General features: G+C 39.0%; 2 protein-coding genes across 3 annotated transcripts in view; both read left to right on the top strand.

Annotated features, from left to right (window-relative positions):
• LOC137252376 (uncharacterized) overlaps window positions 1-23,179 on the top strand; it is an 85,933-nt gene continuing 62,754 nt past the window's right edge. Inside the window, exon 1 of the mRNA XM_067787966.1 lies at window positions 1-8,264. Within this exon, the coding sequence (XP_067644067.1) occupies window positions 370-2,979 (2,610 nt within the window). The 5' untranslated portion in view covers window positions 1-369 and the 3' untranslated portion in view covers window positions 2,980-8,264. The remainder of the gene's footprint in view (window positions 8,265-23,179) is intronic.
• Window positions 1-23,179, top strand: part of LOC137252384 (trafficking protein particle complex subunit 3-like) — a 32,916-nt gene that overhangs the window by 4,491 nt on the left and 5,246 nt on the right. The gene's annotated exons all lie outside the window — the stretch shown is intronic.

The following is a 23,179-nucleotide window of genomic DNA, read 5'->3' as shown; positions in this document are numbered from 1 at the left end:
GCTATTTCCATTGCCAAATTTCGATGGCAATCCAGAAGATTGGCCTTCGTTTGTGGCCAATTATAATGATACAACAAATGAATTCCAGTATAGCAACAGGCAGAACCTAATGCGCCTTCACAAAGCGCTGCAAGGTGCTGCTAAGAGAGCCGTCACGTCGTTGCTTATCTACCCCGAAGATGTTCCACGGGTCATTCAGGAGTTGGAATTCAACTTCGGTCGTCCGGAATTACTAATTAAAGGACAACTGCAAAAAGTACAACGATTTCAGCCTATAAACGAGAATCACTTAGATCAAATACTGGATTTCTCGAATCGCGTCAGAAATATTATTGCCTTTTTAAATCAGCTAGGTGTTCACATCATTTAATGAACCCTACGCTACTCGAATGTTTAGTTGGGAAGTTACCGCCATCCAAGCAGTATGAATGGAGCCAAAGAGCTGCAACTATTGTACCTTTTCCAACAGTGGAAAAATTTGGTGAGTGGTTAAGGGAAATAGCTAAAGTCGTTTCTTTATTGCCAGGAGTGTCAGATGTCTCACTTCGGACTATTCAAGCCAACGTATCGCAGTCAACGTCGACTGCGCAGTCACACACAGTAACACGTCACAATGGATCTGCTACAAATTCTACACGCCGAGTCTTGTATAATAACGAGGTACAGTCTGAAACGAAAGGTACATGCATAAAGTGTGGACAGTCACACAAACTAAAAGATTGTCGTCAGTTTCTATCGGGTGATATACCAACAAAATGGAGTTTTGTCAAAAACAACAGATTATGCTTTGGGTGTCTTCGTAAAGGGCATAGTCTGGGTAATTGTCGCCAACGTAAAGAATGTTCATATAATGGTTGTAAACGGATGCATCATAAGTTGTTGCATTTGGATGCATCTCAATTAGCTCCAACCCCTGAAGAAGTGCAACGTGTATTAAATTGTTATGATGATAAACAATCAACGCTTTTTAAGATATTGCCAATAACATTGTCTGGGCCAAACGGAAGTATATCTGTATATGCAATGTTTGATGAGGGTTCGTCTATCACTCTTTTAGAAGAGAACGTCGCTAACACATTAGGTCTACGTGGTCAAACCATACCTCTGACTTTGCAATGGTATGGTGAGAGTCAGGTTAAAGAAAATTCCAGAAAGGTTTCAGTCACAATCAAGGGTAGTTATGCCGAATATAATATTAAAAACGTTCACACGGTAAGGTCGCTTAATTTACCAATCCAGTCGTTTGAAAAAGAAAAGTTTGCTCACCTTCAGTCGTTGCCCGTAACAAGCTATTATAATGCCAAACCTGTAGTTTTACTAGGTCTCGACAATAGTTATTTGGGTATTTCCAATAAAACGGTCGATGCAGGACCAAACAAGCCTATCGCAATAGCAACTCAGTTGGGGTGGGTAGTATATGGACCACTCAAGCAAAGTCAAGAAATGCATCCACGCGTGTTGCATGTCCACAAGAAACAGTCATTACAAGAGTTGCATAAACTGGTGAGTGAGTACTACTCAGTTGATAGTTTTGGTATACGTAGCACTAACATTACATTGGAGTCCGATGACAATCGACGTGCCAGAGTGATTTTAGAAGAAACGGCGAAAGAGTTGGATCAAAAATACGAAGTTGGATTGTTGTGGCGCAGTGATCACACAACACTTCCATTTAGTTTTGACATGGCATATCAGCGCTTGAGAAACCTAGAGTCGCGTATGTCAAAAGGTAGTAATTTCAACACAAGATATAGAAGCGAAATTGAGAAGTATGTTCAAAAAGGGTATGCTAGGTTATTGTCGCGAGATGAGGTTGCACAAACAAGTCCAACCACATGGTATTTGCCATATTTTGGGGTGATAAATCCACATAAGCCCAACAAGCTTCGAATTGTGTTTGACGCAGCCGCTGCCACATCCAATGTTTCACTTAATTCGGCTTTGCTCAAAGGGCCTGAACATGCACAGCCACTTATCGCCGTAATATACAAATTCCGTCAAGGCTCTGTAGCAGTAGCGGCCGATATACAAGAGATGTTTTCCCAAGTAGCCATAAGGGATGTCGATCAGAACTCACAGCGATTTTTGTGGCGTGATGGGGATTCGTCAGAGCCCGTTCGAGTATACGTAATGCAATCAATGATTTTCGGAGCCGTGTGCTCACCATGCTGTGCAGAATATATTAAAAATTTAAACGCCAAGAAATATGAGTCTGTTATGAAACGAGGAGCCACCGTCGTTGTTAATAATATGTATGTCGACGATTTCGTAGTCAGTTTTGCGAAGTCAGTCGAAGCTGAGGAAGTCGTAAGAGAAGTTATATACATCAACTCAGCAGCAGGTTTCAAATTGCGAAACTTCGTGTCAAATGACAAATCTTTACAAATCAAACTGGGGAGAGAAGGTGACACATCCGTAACATATGTTGATATGTTATATGATAAATCAGCTGCCGATAAAGTTTTGGGCATGTTTTGGAATACCCTTAACGACACCTTCGAACTCCACGTTAAATTTCACAAAATTTCACATGATGTACTAAATTGCAAACGACCGCCTACGAAAAGAGAACTTCTCGGTATTGTTATGGCCATTTACGATCCGTTTGGATTTCTCGCAAATATAACAATATACATCAAACTTTTGCAACAGTCACTCTGGAGATGTCAAATCGAATGGGATGAGCCACTGCCACAACAACTTAACATTAAATGGGCGTCATGGTGGGAGTTTTTCCAAAAGGTATCGAGTTTCTCTGTCCCACGCTGCTATTCTGAAAGATTAATGGCAGCCGATGAGATTCAACTGCATGTGTTTGTCGACGCGAGTTTCAGCGCCTACGCAGCTGTAGCATATTGGCGAATCAAAGCAGGTAGCAATGTGGATGTCGTCTTCGTCGCAGCTAAGTCAAGATGCGCTCCTGTAAAGGGTATGAATTACAGGCGGCAGTTCTTGGAGGCCGTTTGCATAAATCCATAATTGAATGCCATGACGTAAACATTGATCGTGTTGTTTTCTGGAGTGATTCCATAACTGTTTTACTCTGGATTAAGTCCACCACTAGAGAGTATAAACAGTTCGTCGCCAGCAGAATCGCAGAGATTTGTCCACCACTATGTCGTCTCAATGGAGGTGGTTGTCAACAGCGCTTAATGTAGCAGATGATGCTACTCGAGGTAAACTAGTACCATAGTTTGATCCAAATCACAGATGGCTAAAGGGTCTAGCGTTTCTACAATTGGAAGAAGAAGAATGGCCACAAGAACTAGCAGATTTCGTACCAAATGATTGTGCCGCAGAGGACCTGCCTAGTCCTGACATCGCCAAAGGATGAGTATATAATTAATTTTAAAAACTTTTCTTCTTATTTGAAGGTTCTCAGAGTCATGAGCTGGGTACAACGCTTCATTTCCAACGACAGACACCGGTGCCGACGTATCGGAGAACTCAAAGCATCAGAAATAGCAGAAGCAGAAAAAACACTGTGTCGCCGCGTACAGGAGGAATGTTTCGCCAGCGAATTCGCCGAACTACGCTCAACACAAAACGTATCTAAGTCCAGTCACATATATGCATTAACGCCTTTCGTCGATGATGATGGTCTTCTAAAGGTTAATGGTAGAATCGACGCAGCATACTGCCTTCCTGTTTCAGCACGTCGCCCCATCATTTTGCCGCAACATCACTATTTTACACGTTTAGTCGTCACATATTGGCATGAGAAACTTCACCATCAAAATGAAAGTCTTACGATAAATGAAGTTCGCCAAAAGTTCTGGGTACCACATATTCGTTCAGTATTGAGTTCTGTCAAGCGATCGTGCCTTATATGCCAAGCCAATGCCGCCAAGCCAAACACGCCAATGATGGGTCAGCTGCCAGCTGATCTTTTGACGCCTTTCGTCCGTCCGTTTAGCTACGTAGGTGTCGACTAATGTGGTCCATTTCAAATAACAATTGGTCGTCGTCGTGAAAAACGTTGGGTCGCACTTTTCACGTGTTTAACAGTCAGAGCCGTTCAACTGGAGGTGGCAGAAGACCTATCAACAGATGCGTTTTTAATTTGCCTACGAAATTTTGTCAACCGCCGAGGTATACCAATTCGACTACGTAGCGACAACGGGACAAACTTTATTGGTGCGCAGAAAATGTTAAAAGATGAAGAACGTTTATGGGACTTTACCCAGATTGAGAAAGAATGTGCAAAACGTGGCATCGAATGGATTTTTAATTGTCCTGCACATCCGTCCGCTGGAGGGTGCTGGGAAAGATTGGTCCAGTGTGTGAAACGGCTTTTGCAGAGAGTCTTAAAAGAGGAAGCTCCACGTCTCGAAACCTTTAGAAGCACATTGATTGAGGCCGAAAACATAATTAACAGTCGACCACTCACAGACGTCCCAATTTCACCCACGGATGAAGAGCCCATAACACCAAACCACTTTTTATTTGGTTGCCTAAATTCAACCCAAACGCCGACTAATGACGAAGAAAACGTTTGTTTGAGAAAACAATATCGAATAGCGCAAGCACTAAAAGACCGCCTTTGGAAAAGATGGACCTGCGAATATTTGCCAACATTATTGTGTCGTTCCAAATGGAGGGAACCAGTCGAGCCATTGAAGTGTGGCGATTTAGTAATAATATGCGACGCTAGTCTACCTCGTAGTCAATGGATAAAAGGGCGAATCAAAGAAGTAATAACAGCAAAAGATGGACAAGTGCGATCTGCAGTAGTCAAAACTAGTCACGGCGAGTTACGAAGACCAGCCAGCAAGGTAGCCGCTTTAAACGTTTGTGAATCTCCATAATGATTCACCTGGAGGTGGAATGTTGTCGCAATACTATTAATCCCCAAATGTAAAAATGAAATACAACCCTGCCCAAATTTGAGTATTCTTATTCGAATTTTCTCTTTGATCAAATAATAAAACGTATGTTCAAATCCTCTCAATTTATATGTCAACTTCCAATACTTGCAATTAATCTTTATATACTTACAATACATGTACCAACACATAAATGAAATTCAAATTATACATATGTATCAACTGAAATGAACATTCTATGAAACGAAATGTCCATTCGCGGAAAAATTTCATAGAAGAGAACATCAAATTTCTTTAACACGCACACGGAAATCAAATTGATTAAATTGATCAATAACTTTTTATTTGGTTAGTTTTCTTTGTGGGCATTTTTGTCTACATTGATGACAATTTGTGATCGGTCGCACCTATTTGATGGGGCAAAGCACTGCTACAACAACAATAACAACAACAGGCGATGTGTGCCAGAGCGGTAAGTTAGGTAGGGCATTGCCTTCCGTGGTCATTTCGGAATCAATTCCCTATAATTTCGGTATAGGTTTGGAGGCTATTTCGGAGTTGTGGTTATTTCGTGATGATCTTGGGGACTATTTTAAGGTAATTTCCCCATGATTTCGAGGTGATTTGAAGTCACTTCATGCAACGGCTTAAATATTTTACCTAAATGACTTATTTCTTCTCACTTTCAGCATTTAAGGATTGGCTGAACTGAAATTTTTCGAATTAGTTCAAAATTGTTTGAAATAATATCGAGATAGAAGATTGCTTTCAGTGAGCAGGGACCGAATCGGAACATATGATCACCTTATTTACAACATGGACGCACCAAATGTCGACCATATTGAACATCCACGTCGATGGCACTACGCTACCGACTGTCCTACACCCCAAAATCTTGGGTGTGACGTTCGATTTTGGAGAGCATGCAGCCGAAATTGCACCGAAAATTCAGAGCCGTAATAAAATCCTCAAATCCCTTGCTGGCAGTATTGGGGAAAAGACAAAGAAATGCTCATAGCCACTTACAAAGAAATTGGCCAGCCGATTGAATACTACGCGTCCCCGATATGGTCGCCAAGCCTAAAGACTACTCACTGGAAGAAAATACAGGCCTGCCAAAATACCGCCCCCAGAACCGCTACGGGTTGTCTCCTTATGTCCCAGAACACCATCTACATAATGAGTGGAGAATACTCCCCATTAGGGAGAGAAATGAATTGGGCGAAGCACTGCTACAACAACAACATAACTCGGCTTTAACATAGCTAATGAGGTGGCCATTATATTATTAATTTAAATGGAAAAATAAGGGAACTTCATCTTATGCCGCTGACAATCTTTAAATCATAATCTATAATTTTGCGACAACAGCTAATCAAAGTTAACGAATATCGACAAAAAGTGGTTACTTAAAATCAAAACCGTTATAGTTATCGGTTACGAAAACCGTTAAAAAAGTGTATGAATTTCACTACAGATGAAATTGACATTTTGCGCCCCAGAAGGTTAGGGGGTTAGAATATACCGCGTAACAGGCGACTAAAATACCAGATTCAAGGGGTATATCCTAACCCCCACGCTACACGCGCAGCCCTTTCAGGTTGTCAGCGCAATACATAGCTTCCACAAACCCAATTGTCAACCTCACCTATCCGTGGCGAATCCTGTTTAACAGCCGAGGCTCTGGCGACCCCGAACTCCTCATGGATCTAGAGGGTGAGAGTGCGGTATGGCCTAGAAGGTCGCATGTGGTCATAACAAATCGTTCCCGAAATCCGGAACGTACCGGATCTGCATCCGACAAAGGACCATCAACTCGATAACACTTCCCAAGGCCTTCAGGGAGTGTCCTTATCGCTACAACAACAACAACAACAACATTTTGCGACAGTCTCAGGTCAATTAAAAAAAATTTCAAGTGTCGACTTTCGATCATCGCTTGAACTTTAACAAGGTTTTATCTGTTTAACTAAGAAATTTACGGATTAGTAAAACCTAAAATTTTTCAAAACTATTATAGCTCTTACAATAGCACGCCTCTAAGTCCGGTTTTTCAGTACAAGTTATAAACTAAATTAAATTAAGCTTATTCTGCAGTTTTTTAGTCTACTTTAACTTAAGTTTAAGCTGAGCTTAAAATGCCGGTTGAACTCTAGTTAAACTATCAGTTATTTGCATTCGTACGCAATAGCGTCTAATATACCCAACAATCATGGGAATTTTTTAGAAAGCAAAAAATATAACTTATGTTGAAAAAAGATAATTTCGAACCATGATTCAATTACTAGAGGTTTGTTCTCCAATGATGACAGATCTTTGACACTCCCAAATTGAAAAATCTAGACGGGTTGCTTTTACGAAGTAAGGAAAACGGGGAATAATTCAATCTCCTTCAGTGAAAATTGTAGTAGAAAAGTATCTTGGTAGTATATTAGTAGTGATAATAAATCTGTAAATGCCAAAAGTTTTTGGCCAAGTAATTCATTTTCTACTAAATATTTCGTGAATTGATTTGGTGTGGTCATTCTTTCAGAAATTGTTTGAAGAATGCCGTACGTTAGAATTTTATTCAAAAATGCACTATCTCAAAATTTGTTTCAAAACTCGCTATATGAGCATATTTTAAATGCATTTTGTCATAAGAGGGAGTTAATGAAAAGCATTCTGAGATGAAGCGTTCTTCAATCTAACTTTAATATAGGGGGTTTTGTGACAAATCCTGAATTGGGAAATTTTTGAAAAATATTTTGAGATAGCACGATTTTGAACAGGCAGCCGACATGGGGTGATGCGTTACTCAGCAGCCGCAATGAACTGACAAAAACAAAAATAAAAGAAAATGACCTATTGTCTTAGAACTTGTAACGACAGCCTTATTATCTGTATGTATGTTGTGTGTGTTTATGTTATCCCTCAATCATCCGTCTGAGTGAAAGCGTGTGTATAGGTGTATGTGGAAGCGTGGATTGGTAGCTCGACGCGCAGGCGTAGTTACGATATTAGCTGGCAGTTTGAGTGAACTACATCGCGACACCAGGCGGTGTGATCGCCGATAGCCATCGGCTCCTGAGAGCCTTCGGAAGCAAAAAGAACTTAGTGCCAAGGTGTCCACAATTTAACGCGGTTCGGTGTGCGCGTCGCAAACAAAAATAAAAATAAGCCAAAGTGTAGTGAGAGAGAAAAAAAACTGTAATAAGATTTACAGTACGAAAAAAAAAATTTACAAAAAAAAAAAAGAAATCAGAGTTGTAAAGTGACAATAAGAAAAAAGAAAAAATCATATATTTTCTAGAAAAATAAATTGTTACAGTGCAACAAGTAAACGGTGAACGGACCGATACGTTAAAACCAACAAAAGGGTCAACAGCTTACCGGAACCAGAAAACTTTCAACAACATATATTTGTGTCCAGCAACGTCCCGCCAAAGAAAAACCGAGGTAAGTTTTTTTCTATAAAGTAACTTCCTGCTATTTAAAAATAAAGTGCAAATTCAAGTGTAGGTAATTGTAAAATAAAAAAAAAAAATAGAAAAAAATAAATAAATAAAAACAAGTAAGGAAGGCTAAGTTCGGGTGTAACCGAACATTACATACTCAGTTGAGAGCTGTGGAGACAAAGTAAGGGAAAATCACCATGTTGTAAAAAGAACCTAGGGTAACCCTGGAATGTGTTTGTATGACATGTGTATCAAATGGAAGGTATTAAAGAGTATTTTAAGAGGAAGTGGACCATAGTTCTATAGATGGCCGCCATTCAGGGATATCGCCATAAAGGTGGACCAGGGGTGACTCTGGAATTTGTTTGTAATATATGGGTATCAAATGAAAGGGAGTGGGCCTTAGTTCTATAGGTGGACGCCTTTTCGGAATACCGTTATAAAAGTGGACCAGGGTTGACTTTAGAATGCGTTTGTACAATATGGGTATCAAACGAAAGGTGTTAATAAGTGTTTTAAAAGGGAGTGGGCCTTAGTTCTATATGTGGACGCCTTTTCGAGATATCGCCATAAAGGTGGACCAGGGGTGACTCTAGAATTTGTTTGTACTATATGGGTATCAAATGAAAGGGAGTGGGCCTTAGTTCTATAGGTGGACGCCTTTTCGGAATATCGTTATAAAAGTGGACCAGGGGTGACTCTAGAATGCGTTTGTACAATATGGGTATCAAATGAAAGGTGTTAATGTGTATTTTAAAAGGGCGCGGGCCTTAGTTCTATAGGTGGGCGCCTTTTCGAAATATCGCCATAAAGGTGGACCAGGGGTGACTCTAGAATTTGTTTGTACGATATGGGTATCAAATGAAAGGTGTTAATGAGTATTTTAAAAGAGCGTGCGCCTTAATTCTATAGGTGGACGCCTTTTCGAAATATCGCCATAAAGGTGGACCAGGGGTGACTCTAGAATTTGTTTGTACGATATGGGTATCAAATGAAAGGTGTTAATGAGTATTTTAAAAAGGAGTGGGCCTTAGTTCTATATGTGGACGCCTTTTCGAGATATCGCCATAAACGTGGACCAGGGGTGACTCTAGAATGTGTTTGTACGATATGGGTATTAAATTAAAGGTATTAATGAGGGTTTTAAAAGGGAGTGGCCCTTAGTTGTATATGTGAAGGCGTTTTCGAGATATCGACCAAAATGTGGACCAGGGTGATCCAGAACATCATCTGTCGGGTACCGCTAATTTATTTATATATATAATACCACGAACAGTATTCCTTCCAAGATTCCAAGGGCTTTTGATTTCGCCCTGCAAAACTTTTTCATTTTCTTCTACTTAATATGGTAGGTGTCACACCCTTTTTACCAATTTTTTTTCTAAAGTTATATTTTGCTTCAATAGAACATTACACTTACCATGTTTCATCCCTTTTTTCGTTTTGGTATATAATTATGGCATATTTTTCATTTTTCGTAATTTTCGATATCGAAAAAGTGGGCGTGATCATAGTCGGATTGCGGCCATTTTTTACACCAATACAAAGTGAGTTCAGATAAGTACGTCAACTGAGTTTAGTAAAGATATATCAATTTTTGCTCAAGTTATCGTGTTAACGGCCGAGCGGAAGGACAGACGGTCGACTGTGTATAAAAACTGGGCGTGGCTTCAACCAATTTCGCCCTTTTTCACAGAAAACAGTTATCGTCCTAGAATCTAAGCCTCTACCAAATTTCACAAGGATTGGTAAATTTTTGTTCGACTTATGGCATTAAAAGTATCCTAGACAAATTAAATGAAAAAGGGCGGAGCCACGCCCATTTTGAAATTTTCTTTTATTTTTGTATTTTGTTGCACCATATCATTACTGGAGTTGAATGTTGACATAATTTACTTATATACTGTAAAGATATTAACTTTTCTTTTAAAATTTGAATTTAAAAAAAAATTTTTTTAAAAAGTGGGCGGGGTCGTTCTCCGATTTTACTAATTTTTATTAAACAGGCATATAGTAATAAGTGTAACGTTCCTGCCAAATTTCAACATGATATCTTCAACGACTGCCAAATTACAGCTTGCAAAACTTCTAAATTACCTTCTTTTAAAAGTGGGCGGTGCCACGCCCATTGTCCAAAATTTTACTAGTTTCCTATTCTGCGTCATAAGTTCAACTCACCTACCAAGTTTCATCGCTTTATCCGTATTTGGTAAGGAATTATCGCACTTTTTCGATTTTTCGAAATTTTCGATATCGAAAAAGTGGGCGTGGTTATTGTCCGATATCGTTCATTTTAAATAGCGATCTGAGATGAGTGCCCAGGAACCTACATACCAAATTTCATCAAGATACCTCAAAATTTACTCAAGTTATCGTGTTAACGGACAGACGGACGGACGGACGGACATGGCTCAATCGAATTTTTTTTCGATACTGATGATTTTGATATATGGAAGTCTATATCTATCTCGATTCCTTTATACCTGTACAACCAACCGTTATCCAATCAAAGTTAATATACTCTGTGAGCTCTGCTCAACTGAGTATAAAAAATAAAAATCGCTAGGAATGTTAATTAGAATGATAGAAAAGAAAAGAAAAATAAACACAAATTTCAAACATACGCGGTTCTGGCAAGATAGCATAGAGGTGAAATTTATGTTAGTGAAAATTAGCTAAATCGAAATTTATTTGCGAATTCGAAAATATCACAAATTTTTAAACATACGCGGTTTTGGCAAGATAACATAGAAGTGAAATTTAGGTTAGTGAAAATTAGCTAAATCGAAATTTATTTTCAAATTCGGAAATATTACAAATTTTAAATAAAATCTAACCATACTTGAAAATGCATGAAGTAGACATACATACATAGGTATGTATTCGAATGTGTTTAAGCTATACCTATAAATATATGTACATACGCATAGGCATTTCACATTACTTAACTTGCATTGTTTGTGCATTTGTGTATTTCGCAGATTCCTATCAGCGGGAGGCAAAAAGGCTGAATCTCGGTTTGTTTAAAAACCTGGATTTACCACCAATCCGAGGATAACAACAACAACCCCAGCATACATAACGGCACCCACAACCAATAGACAAGCAAAAGAACCGTGTTGTACCCAACAACAACAACAACACCTCAAACTGTAGATTTTTTATGTAGGCCAACGGTCTACCGGCAACAGCTGTTTCCGTGGTTGAACCGGAAAGAGGTCAGTGACCTAAATTGCATTGAAGGAAGCAAAGAAATAGGAAATATATAATAAGGCAGAAACGGCGGAACATTTGGATCACTTAGACAGAGCTGACCAAGTAACAAATACAGATAGAACTTCGGAGAGAGAGTGCTGCTGTGCGAGAGTGGATATGACCGAGAGCAGCTGCTGAGAAAGACAACGCAGGCGATCACATCGTGTCTTTTTGTACAATATGTTCACCAACTAGCTTTAACTACTCTCCAAAGTTGAAGAGTTTTTTTTCTCTTATTACTACATTTTTTTTTATTGTTTTCTCGACTTGCCTTAGTCGCTTTGTTTCTTACGCATTTTGCATAATTATTTATTTTGCAATCTTTTGCGTTTCTTTTGCGTTCCTCTCTCATTTTTTTGTTGCGATCTTATTGTTTTGTTTTGACAAACATGCCTTAAGCTGTGTGCATATGCTGGTAAGATTGCATACTATGTATATATGTACATACGTATATGCATACCGGCCTACATATGTAAATGAACTTAAGTAAGTTTCGTGAACATTAGGTTTTAATGTTAGTTAGGGTTTTTGTTGTTTCCGTTTGGTATCGCATAGAAGGAAGGCGAACGGGCACACAAATATCTATGAAATTCTTTTTAGGCTTATTTCTCCACCCCCACCCTAGGTTTCCCGATTGTATGCTGGCGCCAACATCAACGATGAAGCCAACAGGTGAGTGAATGTCAATTAATAAACATACCCACGTATATTTGTATACACGTACATGCGTCCGGTCTTAATTCTATTATAGCATGCGATTTTTTTTTCTGCTTTGGCTGAATACCTTACGGAATCAAAGCATTTTTTTTTTGCGACCAGAGTTAGTACAATACTTTTTTTCCTTTTATGATTTTGTATTAAGATTTATTCTAAATTGAAACGAAATGTATATTATCCCATGTTTTAATTTTTTTACGTTGACTTATTTTTTGTTATATTTTTTTTAATTTACAACAAAGAAAAAAAAGGAAAAAAAAGGGGAAACTCCAAATATTGTATCGAATTGAAATTTTTCCTTATATATTTACTGTCGTTTTTTTTCCATTGAATTGAGGTTTATATTATTCTATATTTTGATAAATTTTTTTTTTAACTTTTTTATTTACAACAAAAAAAAGGGGGAAAAGAAAACCCAACTATTGTATCGAATTGAAATTTTTCTTTATGTATTTATTGTCGTTTTTCTTCATTGGGGGGAAAAGAAACCCCAAATATTGTATTGAATTGAATTCTTTTACGCATATTCCCTTTTTTTATTCTTAATCTTTTATTATTAAATCCAAGGATTTTTCCTTTGTTAGTATTAAGAGAATTTGTTAATAAACTGATGTGAGTGAAATTTAATTTAACGGGCTAGTAGTTCTTTGAAATGGAAGGCTAAATACACCTTATTTTGGAGTGGGTGTTGTTCTCCAGGATAATGGTTGATTTCTAGGTGTTTGATCCATAGACTGACCGACGGACATGACCTGACGCTAGGACTGACGTACTACTGTCAGTAATAGGGAATGCTACTTCAATTGTCGGAGCCCAGTAGCATTCAAATGTAGTTCGCGGGTTGCGGACTAAAGGGGTGGGTCGGCTCCAACTGACAGGACTGTTTCCTCCCGCTATTATCTTTCCTTTTTCCTGTCCACAATCACAGGCATGAACCTTTTTTTGTCTGTGTAGCTGTGTGTGAGAATTTGCGTCAAGAACCACGACCAACGACGAGCTTAGCCCGGGCTTCCAGCATGCCTGGCCCGCCATGACTTCTCGCCAACGAACTGCGGTTACACAACAAAAATGGCGCCCAACGTAAATAACCCGGTTTTGTTTTCTTTTTCTTCCAATTCTATCTCCTTTACTTTATAACTTTGAGCTATCTTTGGCTAAATCTTGCTCTAACTTTTCAAATCTTTTCCTATAGTTTCTTATTTTCCTCCTCGGACAGTTTTTTTTTGGGGTTTATCGGTCAGCTTCGCTGAGGCCTAGGTATCGGTGAAAGTGATCGATAACCAAAAGAGGGAGGGGTACGCAACTTGGATTGGGTGTGCCTTTCACGCACTTCTTTTGTTTGGAAAGTGATATCCCAATACAAGGGCGTACAAATGATTTCGATAATTTTTGTTTTTGTAATTGAAGCCGTTTAGCGAGCTACCACTTGCGAGTTTCCGCAACATGTTTGTGTGAGGTTTGCTAACAGTTTTAAAGGGGGGTGAGGGGTAAATATTTTTGTTAGCAGATGCGCTTCCAGCTATCCAGGCTCAGGCCAAGTAAGATGAAGTAGCGCACTGTGTTTAATGGGGGATTTAACTGACGTCGACTTTGACAGGACTGAAGGACAGATGGACAGGGGATCAACACTCTGGTCATACACCACCGGAGAATAACACCCGGTGTCCTCCAAAATATATATTCATTGTACGTTTTTCAAAAAATCAATTGCTCGCTTTTGAAAAAAAGGCATATCTGATTTTAATCAATTTCTGTTTTTTTGATATTGTTTCCTTTTGTTCTCTGGTTAGCAAAGAAAGCTGAAGTGAAGAAAAGAAAAAAAAAAAAACAACATTATTACACATTATTACTATTGTGTTTTTGCCTTTTCATTGCCATTTTATCTTTATTTCCATTTTTTTACTTGAAGTGATTAATTTAAGTTTTAAATAATTTTTTTTGGGCGTGAAGCTTCTTTGAATTCAAACAAAATTTTCTAATTTGATTTGAAGTTTTTTTGGTCAGTGCCATCGTTTGCAGTTCATCTTATGACATTTTTTTTATCATTATCTTTTTATATATTTTTTATTATACACATACATACACATACACATTTACATAAATATATATATATATATATTTACCTTTCAGCATAAACACGTTTATTTGTTGAATTATATTGTGTTGACTGGGTTAAGGGTTTTATTAATTTTGGTTATTTACGCGTTAATTTAAAGATGTTTTTTTGTTGGATCTACCTTTTTCTGAATTCCTTTGCTTTTTATCAAATTATGAATTCCTTGATACAATTTTTAAATACTTTTTCTTATATTTTCCGTTTAATCACGTTTTTTTAAATATAAATTATAAGTTTTGTATAATATTAATTTGGGTTAAATTGAGTTATATTGAAGTTCTCGCACTCAGTTTAAACTCTTACATTCGTTTTAAATTCTTAATTTTTATCGTTTTGGCTTAATCTTGAATTGAAAGTTTGATTTTTTTTTTGGTTATCAGTGACTTACATGTTAGAAGGTGAATTTTCTATAATTTTATATTTCGGTTATGTTAAATATCACTTAATCATCCTTTTAATTTTTGGTTAGAGGTGTACTTCTTAATTTTGCTTTTGTGATTTTTCCTTGAATTACGTTTTGCTCATAAAATACTTTGAATTCCTTTTCTAAATTTTAATTTCGTTCATTTTTACTTTTAAAAATTTTTGTTTTCAAACATTTTTTTTATATTTAATATTAATTTGAAGTTGGATACTTTGAACGCGAATATCTATTTCTCCAACTTCAAATCGTTTAACGTCGGTTTAGTGCATATTGAATTTTGTATTACCTTCGAGTTTTTTTGGTACTTGAATTTCGTTTCCAATTCCTTTTGAGGTTGAAAGTAGTAGTCGATGGACATTCCCACCGGCTCGGAAGGACATCGGTTTGGTTTAGGGATAATACCATGGAGTAGGAGAGTTACACGTGCGCTGGCTAGAGCGCTCGAACACCAAGTGGTAGGATCGTTGCTCACTCAAATTGATACTGGAATTGAGCAGCCCATAGATTTTTTACCCACGGATTTTTTGTAATCGGTGTTCGGCTAGAGTTTTTGGTCGTTTGAACTCGACGGAGCAGCCGCCACGAACCGACGATTCGTTTAATAGGTCCCTAAGTTTCTCGAGTAAGCTTGACAGGATTTTAGAAATGCCAGAAGAGGGAGAAGCAAACTCGTCGCAAGGAGCTGTCGGTGGAGCACCACCAACTGCACTCCCTCCGGTATCGAACCGCATGGACCAACTAGGGAAGATGATGGAGACAATGATGCAGCAGAATAACGTGATGGCTGAGTTCATGAAGGAATGCAGGAAGGTACGAGATGACATGTCCCACCTGAGTAACAGAGTTGCAGGGGTGGAGGCCTCCATACAGGCATCACCAACTCGCGCCCCACCACGAACGACATCAACGCCCGGAAATACTAACCAGCAGCCCCCTAGGAACAATCAAAGCGGATTTGATAGGCAAATGTACCGGAAGAAAATAGACCTTGAGAAATGGCACCTGAAGTTCGACGGTACTACAAAAAATATGACGGTGAAAGTTTTGTGTTTCGCGTGGAAAGAATTCGCGAACAACATGAAGTCTCGTATGAACAACTATTAGCGGACTTCCATTGCTTCGTAACCGGAGCCGCGCTGAAATGGTATTGGCAAGTCCTGGAGGATCATGCCGATGACCGAGACTTCAATTTCCTCCACCTGAATGCGGAGTTGCTAAACCAATTTAGAAGCGCGGAGTCCGATTACGAGGTAATCCGCGAGATAATGGAGAGGAAGCAGGGAGGCCAAGAAACTTTCGAAGATTTTTATGCAGAAATACACGATCTTACTTTTAGGCTTAAAAAGAAAATACCCGAAGCAGAACTTGTTAAGATTATAAAGGGTAATTTAAAGCCGTACTTGGCGAATCTTACGTTCGCATCTAAGATTGATACGCTAGCCGATCTGAAGATAGAATGCAAACGAGCCGAAAAATTAATAAAAGAGAATAGGTCACGAAGCAAGAACGTTAGCGAAATAGATGTTAGCGCTAGAGAAGTAGAAGAGGCGATTAGTATAGGGATAGATGCGATAGGCAAAGATGATAGGGGGCAAAATAACGTCTTCCAGGCCCGGTCCTCCTAACGTAAAACCAAGTGATCCTTTAAAATCCAATCCCAAATCCTTTAATCCCAGCCCTTATAATTGTAATACGTCAACCCCCAATAATAACGTCCAAAGTGAAGTGTTTTGTCCGTCACCATTCCACCTTATGTTGTGTTTTGTTTGCGGAATGCCAGTGGATTTCTTTACGAAAGACCTACAGGTAGCGGCAAAACATAGTCCTTGTAAATCGTCCTTCCATTGAAAGAAGTGTTTTATGTGTGGTAGTGATGCGTCCTTCTGTGTGTTTAAGCCGGGTACGGAAAACAGGCAGCTCTCAGAGATGTCCGGGCACTCTGTGCAGAGCCAGGAGTCCCCGGGGAATTAGGTTTAAGAGATCAGAGAGTGGGAGTACAAATTTTAAAACGTGTAGGTAGGCAGGGAATGGGAGCGACCAATAACAATGAAGTTTTAAGAAAGAGTTTACACGAAAGGAAACGGAGGTACGAAGAAGTTAGGAGAAGGATTTTCATAGAAGAGATTGAAACGAGAAAGAAAGATAGAAAATATAAGAAGATTTTGAAAATGCGGGAAAAGCATCGTACTCTAAAGAGAATACAACAAAAAATAGTCGCAACCATCGTAACATTGAAGGGAGATAATCGATTCTTCGCGCGTGCAGTGATTGGAGGGCACGACACTCTCGCCTTGTTAGATTCAGGTGCCTATTCCAGTTGCCTGGGCAAAGGAGCCATGAAATTCCTAGAGGGGAAAGAAAAGAAAATAACCCGATTATTAGGGCAAAAGGTTCGCACCGCGAATGGTGGAGAAACCCCGGTGGAGGGAGTGGTTTCTCTACCTGTGACTTGGGATGGGGAAACCAGGGATCTGGAATTTCTAATTGTCCCCGAGCTTACTCAAGAAGTGTACTTAGGGATCGACTTCTGGCGTGTTTTTCAATTAAATGTTGTCGGAAAAAGTGTGAACGAGTGTGTGCATGATAGGGCTGTCTCAGAACTCGTACCCGCCGAGGGTGACCTCTCTTTCGACGCAGTACAACATTCCCTAACAACGGCACAAAGCCGCATATTAGACAGGGTTAAAGCCCAATTCCCATCCTTTGCTGTGCTAGGATTGGGCAGAACAGATGTGGAAGAACACAGTATAGAGGTGGTAGAAGAAAATATACCGATTAAGCAAAGGCACTACCCTATCTCGCCCGCGATCCAAAAATTAGTATACGAGGAGTTAGATAGAATGTTATTAATGGGTGTTATTGAGGAGAGTAATAGCAGCTGGAGCTCTCCGGTTTCGCTAGTAATTAAAGGCACCAAAAACAGGTTATGTTTGGATGCCAGGAAGGTGAATGCTAGAACTATTAAAGATGCCTATCCGTTGCCACATATTGACGGTATATTAAGTAGGTTACAAAACACCCATTTTATATCAGCTATTGATCTTAAAGATTCCTTTTGGCAAATTCCTTTGGAAAAACGTTCTAGAGAAAAAACAGCATTCACCGTTCCTGGCAGACCCCTGTATCAGTTCACGGTGATGCCTTTTGGTTTGTGTAATGCCGCTCAGCGGATGTGTCGTCTTATGGGCAAGGTCATTCCGGCCGCTTTACGTGAATGTGTGTTTGTGTATCTTGACGACCTGTTAGTTTGTTCCGTAGATTTTGAGTCACACATGTCGTTATTGGAAAAGGTCGCTAAGTGTTTACGCGAAGCCAAATTGACGATAAATGTAGAAAAGAGCAAGTTTTGCTTCAAAGAAGTACGGTATTTAGGGTATGTAGTAGGCGACGGTTGTATACGGACAGATGCCAATAAAATAGCAGCAGTGCGAGATTTCCCTCAGCCGAAAAGCTCAAAACAGCTTCGACGATTCCTGGGCATGTCGAGGTGGTACCGCTGTTTCAATAGGAATTACGCAATCATTGAAGCGCCGCTGCACGACTGCCTCACTAAGGACAGAATAAAGAAGTTTGAGATGACGGATAAAGCGAGAAAAGCTTTTGAACAGCTGAAGCAAAGCCTCATATCAGCCCGGTGCTTGTTCACCCGGATTTCAATAAACACTTTTTTATACAGTGCGACGCTTCGACGGACGGGGTGGGTGGAGTTTTATTCCAAAAATACGAGGACGCCAACGAACGACCCATCGCGTATATGTCGGCGAAATTGAATAAGGCACAACGCAATTACAGCGTGACGGAGTTGGAGTGCTATGCAGCGGTGCTGAGCGTGAAGAGGTTCCGGCCTTATGTGGAGGGCCTCCCCTTCACAATCATCACGGACCACGCAAGTCTCAAGTGGCTTATGGGTCAGAAGGACCTCAGCGGTAGACTGGCTAGATGGAGCCTGAAGCTGCAAGCATTCAACTTCAACATCGAACATCGCAAAGGAGCTCAAAACGTTGTGCCTGATACATTATCGCGCATGGACATGGACGAAGTGGCACTGATGGACAGAGTATTAGACATTAGACTTGACTCGCCTTACTTTCACACCGACAAATACTGTGGATTGAGAGAATCCATAACGAAAGACCAAGACAAATTACTTGATCTTTGCGTATCAGACGGATATATATATAAACGGACACAACTTAATAGAGGGGGAGAACTTCAAGAGGACCACACCTGGAAGCTCTGGGTACCGTTTGAGCTGCGGTCAGGTTTGGTGGAAGCCGCGCACTGCTCTCCGTCTACGGGTCATGGAGGAATCCATAAAACCCTTGCCCGAATACGAGAGAAATACTTTTGGCCAGGTATGGTGTCCGATGTGCAACAGTGCGTCAAAGAATGCGTCATATGCAAAGAAACAAAGACCCAAAATAGTTTTCGTAAGCCACCAATGGGCAAACAACAAATAACGGAGCGACCTTTCCAACGTCTTTATGTTGATTTTATGGGACCATATCCTCGTTCTAAGGATGGAAATGTTTTTATGTTTGTGTGTCTTGATCATTTTAGTAAATTTGTGTTTCTTAAACCTATGCAGCGAGCAACAGCTGCCAAAGTGGTTCGATTTCTGGAGAAGGAAGTTTTCCACATTTTTGGAGTCCCCGAGTTCGTACACACAGACAACGGAAAACAGTTCGTCTCGGAGATCTTTACCTCCTTTTTACAAAAATACGGGACCAAACACATTAGGACGGCGTTTTACTCCCTCAGGCAAATGCAGCTGAACGAGTTAATAGGTCAGTATTGCAAATGATACGAGCGTATATCGGCCAGAACCAAAAGACGTGGGATCAACACGTGAGTGATGCTGCCTTTGCCTTGCGAAGTGTGGTACACACCGCCATAGGCGAGTCGCCGTATTATGCCGTATTCGGAATGCCCATGATACAGCATGGCACCTCGTATGACATTTTACGAAGAATAGCTTCTTTAAAGGATGTAGACTGCGAAGTTGAACTAGGAGATAGGCACCAAGCATTGAGGAATAAGATATTTGACGAGCTAAAGCGAGCATACAAAGTAGGAGAAAAGGTATATAACACCAGGGCAAAAGACATTAAGTTCAAAATTGGACAAGTGGTATACCGCCGAAATTTTAAACAGAGTTCACAGATTGACAGCTACAATGCCAAGCTCGGGTCGAAACATGTCCAATGCGTCGTCCTTAGGGCCATAGGCAATTCTTTATATGAACTTGGTGATAGTTCTGGGAGAAGAGTAGGGGTATACCACGCTAAGGATATTTTTGTAGCATAGGTTTGTTAGAATGTATCCATGTTAGTATATGTTAGTGAACGTCCGTAAACTTGACTACAAAACTAGCTCTAATAGATCATATTAGACTTTATTTATTAATTAATTTATTTTTTTATTTATACAATTTTTTTGTAATTTATGGATTCATGCAACTTTTGCCTTTCTGGCATTTTTTTATTACTTGACTATACATCTATTTATTTATTTATACATTAGTTAGTTAACCTTACTGTTTTATCGACTTGACAATTGTGTTTACATATTGACTGTCTTGCATGTATTTAGTTCTTATTCCATGCCCCAGTGATAGATCTAGGCACCCAGTGATAGGCGTAGTTTTCCTTCTTCCTGTGATATAGGCATTAATACAGAGAATATACACGAGGCGCCCAGTCATGTTCGAGGGAAAAGTCCAAAGTACAGGCCCGGCTTTGGGTAGTGGGACGAAGCCACACATTGGGCTGAAAAAGCAAGAACTAGGAAGGCTGCGTTCGAATTTCTTCCGCACACGCTGCATGGTCCAGGCACCATCGGCGGATGCGAGCCTGTAACGACAGCCTTATTATCTGTATGTATGTTGTGTGTGTTTATGTCATCCCCCAATCAACCGTCTGAGTGAAAGCGTGGATTGGTAACTCGACGCGCAGGCGTAGTTACGATATTAGCTGGCAGTTTGAGTGAACTACATCGCGACACCAGGCGGTGTGATCGCCGATAGCCATCGGCTCCTGAGAGCCTTCGGAAGCAAAAAGAACTTAGTGTCAAGGTGTCCACAATTTAACGCGGTTCGGTGTGCGCGTCGTAAACAAAAATAAAAATAAGCCGGAAAAAAAAAATTTACAAAAAAAAAAAAAAAGAAATCAGAGTTGTAAAGTGACAATAAGAAAAAAGAAAAAATCATATATTTTCTAGAAAAATAAATTGTTACAGTGCAACAAGTAAACGGTGAACGGACCGATACGTTAAAGCCAACAAAAGGGTCAACAGCTTACCGGAACCAGAAAACTTTCAACAACATATATTTGTGTCCAGCAACATCCCGCCAAAGAAAAATCGAGGTAAGTTTTTTTTCTATAAAGTAACTTCCTGCTATTTAAAAATAAAGTGCAAATTCAAGTGTAGGTAATTGTAAAATAAAAATAAAAAATAGAAAAAAATTAATAAAAAAAAAAATAAAAATCGCTAGGAATGTTAATTAGAATGATAGAAAAGAAAAGAAAAATAAACACAAATTTCAAACAAACGCGGTTCTGGCAAGATAGCATAGAGGTGAAATTTATGTTAGTGAAAATTAGCTAAATCGAAATTTATTTGCGAATTCGAAAATATCACAAATTTTAAACATACGCGGTTTTGGCAAGATAACATAGAAGTGAAATTTAGGTTAGTGAAAATTAGCTAAATCGAAATTTATTTTCAAATTCGAAAATATTACAAATTTTAAATAAAATCTAACCATACTTGAAAATGCATGAAGTAGACATACATCCATACATAGGTATGTATTCGAATGTGTTTAAGCTATACCTATAAATATATGTACATACGCATAGGCATTTCACATTACTTAACTTGCATTGTTTGTGCATTTGTGTATTTCGCAGATTCCTGTCAGCGGGAGGCAAAAATGCTGAATCTCGGTTTGTTTAAAAACCTGGATTTACCACCAATCCGAGGATAACAACAACAACCCCAGCATACATAGCGGCACCCGCAACCAATAGACAAGCAAAAGAACCGCGTTGCACCCAACAACAACAACAACACCTCAAACTGTAGATTTTTTATGTAGGCCAACGGTCTACCGGCATAGGGTATTAGCTGGCCATATAAGCTACCGTCAACAGCTGTTTCCGTGGTTGAACCGGAAAGAGGTCAGTGACCTAAATTGCATTGAAGGAAGCAAAGAAATAGGAAATATATAATAAGGCAGAAACGGCGGAACATTTGGATCACTTAGACAGAGCTGACCAAGTAACAAATACAGAGAGAACTTCGGAGAGAGAGTGCTGCTGTGCGAGAGTGGATATGACTGAGAGCAGCTGCTGAGAAAGACAACGCAGGCGATCACATCGTGTCTTTTTGTACAATATGTTCACCAACTAGCTTTAACTACTCTCTAAAGTTGAAGAGTTTTTTTTCTCTTATTACTACATTTTTTTTTATTGTTTTCTCGAGTTGCCTAAGTCGCTTTGTTTCTTACGCATTTTGCATAATTATTTATTTTGCAATCTTTTGCGTTTATTTTGCGTTCCTCTCATTTTTTTTTGCGATCTTATTGTTTTGTTTTGACAAACATGCCTTAAGCTGTGTGCATATACTGGTATGATTGCATACTATGTATATATGTACATACGTATATGCATACCGGCCTACATATGTAAATGAACTTAAGTAAGTTTCGTGAACATTAGGTTTTTAATGTTAGTTAGAGTTTTTGTTGTTTCCGTTTGGTATCGCATAGAAGGAAGGCGAACGGGCACACAAATATCTATGAAATTCTTTTTAGGCTTATTTCTCCACCCCCACCCTAGGTTTCCCGATTGTATGCTGGCGCCAACATCAACGATGAAGCCAACAGGTGAGTGAATGTCAATTAATAAACATACCCACGTATATTTGTATACACGTACATGCGTCCGGTCTTAATTCTATTATAGCATGCGACTTTTTTTTCTGCTTTGGCTGAATACCTTACGGAATCAAAGCATTTTTTTTGCGACCAGAGTTAGTACAATACTTTTTTTCCTTTTATGATTTTGTATTAAGATTTATTCTAAATTTAATCGAAATTTATATTATCCCATGTTTTAATTTTTTTACATTGACTTATTTTTTGTTATATTTTTTTTAATTTACAACAAAGAAAAAAAAAGGAAAAAAAAGGGGAAACCCCAAATATTGTATCGAATTGAAATTTTTCCTTATATATTTATTGTCGTTTTTCTTCATTGAATTCAGGTTTATATTATTCCATCTTTGAATTTTTCTTACATTGATTTATTTTTTTTTGTTTTAATTTTTTTATTTACAACAAGAAAAAAAGGGGGGAAAAGAAACCCCAAATATTGTATTGAATTGAATTCTTGTACGCATA

The sequence above is a fragment of the Eurosta solidaginis genome, chromosome 5 (genome assembly GCF_040869045.1).
Source record: "Eurosta solidaginis isolate ZX-2024a chromosome 5, ASM4086904v1, whole genome shotgun sequence".
Lineage (NCBI taxonomy): Eukaryota > Metazoa > Arthropoda > Insecta > Diptera > Tephritidae > Eurosta > Eurosta solidaginis.
This window is presented reverse-complemented; position numbering and strand designations above follow the sequence as displayed.